The sequence below is a fragment of the Pinus tabuliformis genome, chromosome 4_1 (genome assembly GCF_031772625.1).
Source record: "Pinus tabuliformis cultivar Carrire ecotype Pingquan chromosome 4_1, CPIR1, whole genome shotgun sequence".
Taxonomy (NCBI): domain Eukaryota; kingdom Viridiplantae; phylum Streptophyta; class Pinopsida; order Pinales; family Pinaceae; genus Pinus; species Pinus tabuliformis.
The window spans coordinates 984,350,640-984,354,741 of record NC_142303.1 but is presented as its reverse complement, the minus strand read 5'-3'; the positions used below and the strand labels follow the sequence as shown (position 1 = coordinate 984,354,741).

General features: G+C 37.5%; 1 protein-coding gene across 2 annotated transcripts; it reads left to right on the top strand.

Annotated features, from left to right (window-relative positions):
• The first annotated feature begins 1,187 nt into the window (after positions 1 to 1,187).
• Positions 1,188 to 3,538, top strand: LOC149179431 (uncharacterized). 2 transcript variants are annotated; one of them, XM_089420655.1, is made up of 2 exons: positions 1,188 to 3,092; positions 3,388 to 3,538. In XM_089420655.1, exon 1 carries the CDS (start codon positions 1,482 to 1,484, stop codon positions 3,066 to 3,068), a length of 1,587 nt encoding a protein of 528 aa, XP_089276781.1. In that variant the 5' UTR covers positions 1,188 to 1,481; the 3' UTR covers positions 3,069 to 3,092; positions 3,388 to 3,538. The 2 variants fall into 2 exon arrangements, with proteins under 2 accessions (XP_089276781.1, XP_089276780.1); XM_089420654.1 differs by having other exon boundaries at positions 3,321 to 3,538.
• Positions 3,539 to 4,102: the final 564 nt, after the last annotated feature.

Here is a 4,102-nt window from a genome sequence, read left to right as displayed (position 1 = left end):
TAAAGAAAGGTTGAAGAATGAATTTCCCATCTAAAGAGTTTTAAATTAAAATTTTATTTTGAGTTTTAAATTAAAATTTTATTTTTAGCATTAATAAAATATAGTTTTTAATATTATTAAATTAAAATGTAAATATTTAATTATAGAAAAATAATATATTATAAATATATTTATTATATTTATTTAAATTATTGTTTATAAAATAAAGATTAAATTATTATTTTTATTTTTTTTTAATGATTTTAGGGATTGATTTTAGGGATTGGTAAACAATAAATATGAAGCATACCCAAGTTGGACCATTTTCTTGAAATTAATTGTGGATTTTTAAATATTTATCTCCATACCATTAGCTCCACATGCATATCCTTTGGATTCTCTTACCCTTAAAATTGATATACTCTTTGTAATAATATTTCTATACCATAATCCTTATATATGATTTGAACCCCATATTGTTCACTTACCTAATCTTTTATGTAGTACCATCATAAATGTCATAGCGATGTAACCAATGCCCCTATCTTACTGACGGAAAGAGCTAACCAGCCATTCCCAAGGTATTTAATGCCCGGGATATGCACGCCGCTTAGCCCGATAACACGCGAAAACCAAAATATTAGTCAATGCCGAAACTTAACTTTAACATGTTATCACGTTAATCGGCGTGCATATCCCAAACATTAAATACGCTGAAGATGGCTGGTTAGCTCTTTCCCCTTACTGACCCCTCTTTGCCATTTGGTTTAATGAGATGCCTTCTTTAGAAACCTCCTCATCCCTAAATGCGTTGTCACCTTAGGCTCGCTGGATTACATTGCACTTTATTCTTGCTTCAAAGAAGGCAAAACTTCTCTCCTCTTTTATTGTCCTCTTCCTTGACTAAGCTCGAGGTCATCATTTGGAAGTATTCCCTTTCTCCATTCTCATACAAATTGATATATAATTTTCTCTAATATAACCCATTAAATCTTCTAAATTAAATATCAATTATTTTCATTTCGATTTTGTACGGAATGTATTAGTATATAAATATATTAATATTTTACTATATTTTAAGATTTTAGAATCTTCTCGCCTCTTTATATTATCTCATTTTGATTAAAAAATTAGCACACCCCACCATATTAAATTGTCATATCTACTCATATTTACTCAACCTCTTTCTTATAAAAGGGGAAAACTTAGGCATGCTTTGAGTTTTATAAGCAATAATAATGTCAATCATATGACCCAAATTAGTCGCAGAATTACATTTCATTTTTGTACTCATTTCAGCTTTTGCCTCTTCCCGGATCCATTACGGGCTTCGCAGCCGATTCCGGCGGTTCACAGCGAGGGTTTCTGCAACCGAAATTTTTACGAATCCTCAAAAGTTTCCTTCCTGATAACGTTCAACCAGCAGACCACACGAGTTGTGTGATCCTTAGAATTATTTCGGTGCCAGAATTGTCGAATCCTGCCGAGATTGGCCTCGAAAGATGAATTTCTTCAAGACTGCATTTTTCAACGAGGATGGATCTTCATCATCAAAAAATTCAGAGGATTTGGATAATCCGGACCCAGAGGTGACCGACGGCTGGGACAATCAAGACGAGGAATGGAGTCCCGTCGATGATGAAATCGCCACTGATCGAGCACCGGAACAGGGGAAAAATCCTTCTGACGCTGAAAGATCGGGAGCGAGTGCGGGATTCTGGAGCCTTGGGGGTATTGTAAAGACTTTGACCTCAAAATCGGAAGAGGTTATTGAATCCTATCGCCGCGATTTGGAAGAGTTTCGCTCGGGGCTGCAGAAGGAGACGGAGGTGATCCGCGAAGTTGCGAGCCGCGCCGTGAAGGATTTGCCGAATTCGCTGGATGTTGGGGCTTCTGTGGCACAGGAATCCCTAGAGTCCGTGGGGCAGGTAATTGATGAATTCGGGATCTCGGTTTGGCGAGGGACCACCGACATTTTGGCCGAAGGTAAGGAATTGATTTCAAGGCTCGATGAGGAAAATGCAAATAATAATAATAATAATGATCAGGGTTTTGGTCGCGGCGAGTCTTCTTCTTCTGCCTATAGTAATGCTAGCTTCCAGGGAAAATATAGTAGAGTTGAAACTCAGATTAGAGCTATGCAGCTTGACAGTAACACTTACTGCCAAGAACCTGAAGATATTGAGGATTTTGAAGCCTGGAAGTCGGAATTTAGACTTGATGAGAGAAACGAGGAGATCGAGGTTTTGTGTAGGGAAAATGCTTTCATGGAGGAGGTTAAGTCCAGGCTCGTGCCAAATATTGTGGATTATGAAACTTTCTGGACACGGTATTTTTATCGGCTCTATAAGCTTAAGCAGGCTGAGGAAGCTAGGGCTCATCTTGTGAAGAGAGCTATTATTTCTCAGGAAGAAGAGGATTTGACCTGGGAGGTGGATGACGATGAGGAAGAAACTGATGTGAAAGTGGAAGAGAGGACTGTCGAAGATAAAATTGTCACCGAATCGGTGGTAGAAAAGCTGAAGGTTGGTGAAGATTTTGGCGAGGAACCAAAATCTAGTGATGATTTGGCCGCAAAATCTGAAATTGTTGTCGAATCGGTCGATAGATCAGAGATTGCCGAAGAAGTTGTGGAGAAATCAAAGGTTGCCAAAGAAGTTTTGGAGGAACCAAAGGTTGCTGAAGAAATTGTGGAGAAGCCAAACGTTGCCGAAGGGTTGGCTGAGAAAACAGTAACTGATGCAAATCTGTCAGAGAAAGCAAAAGCTGCTGAAATTTTGGCCGACAAAATAATGGTTGATGAAGCTGATGAAGGCAGTGAAAAATCAGAGTGTGAAAAAGCTGGTGATAAGACATTCATGGAAGTCAAAGCAGACCCTGCAGAGTCTAGCAAAGGTAGTGATTTTTCTGTTGTCTCCAGTAAACCATCTTCTCAGGAGGAAGATGACCTCGGCTGGGATGAGATTGAAGATCTAAGTTGTGTGGATGAAAAGAAATTCACCGCAAGAGGAAGTCCTCCCGATGTTCGTAAGAGAATCAGCATTGCACAGGATGATGACGAGGATTTGAGCTGGGATGTTGATGATTAGAATGACGTGAAAACTTGAGCAATGGTAACAAGTTCCTCTTTTTTTCAGTAAAGTATTGACTTCAGGTTTCGTTCTAGTAGTTTACATTATCTTATGTCTTATTATTTTCGTCCAAGTCACAATGCTTCGAATTCTTTGTACATAATTGATGTTCCTTTTAATGCACAAAGTAAGTCATTAGATATTATCAGTTGTGGGATGATTGCTTATTGCTATATTTCTCATTTTGTTTCTGCATGAATTTTTATGAAGGAAACGACAAAATTTGTTTTCAGTTTGAACGTTGAAATCAAACTTTGCTTTTGATGCCCCATTCCAGCTTTTGCAAATTGCAATGCCTAAGAGGGCCAAATGTAAATGTGGACCGTATTCTATTTTAAAACAAATTCTTATACCTTAGAATTTGAAAAGCTTGTAAGTATGCTTTGTATTTTGTTGTTCAATAGATTTGTTTCGAGTATTAGTCTCAAGTGTAGCTCTGGTTGGTATCTCTAGCTTCTTTTCCAAAATTAACTTATTAGGAAGACCCATATTGAACTTGGGATTATATCATGTTTCAGCAATCAAACTGCAATGTAGAATTGGACATTTTATACAACCTTGTTATAAGCAATATGTTAACCCTTTTTAACATTCACTCTGCCATTTGCTGAAGAATGAACCTTTAGAGACTCCTACGCAACCAGGATTTAAAAGAGATGATAGTGGACTCCCTGCCTCAAGCCTCTACTGGGCCTGAAATTTTTTAAGGCGGCTCCATTATTTAGCATTGCAAAGCTTACAGTTGTATAACATTCCTCAACCCAGTTTACGCAAGGCAGGACAAAACCATTCTGCATCCACCCTAATTGAATGACAGGTTATCTTTTTTGGTAACGAACAAATTCTGTCGTAGAACTCAACAGCTTTACAACTAATATCTTGATACAACCCTACAATGTTGCAATAAAGAGTATTGAATTTAATTGCAAGATTATATCCCTTTCAACCAACAATTTGCTACGTAGAATCAAATGTAAACATAGATTGCATTT

Excerpts from the sequence above, each read along its gene's own strand:
- LOC149179431 (XM_089420655.1), top strand. The coding sequence starts at position 1,482 with ATGAATTTCTTCAAGACTGCATTTTTCAACGAGGATGGATCTTCATCA.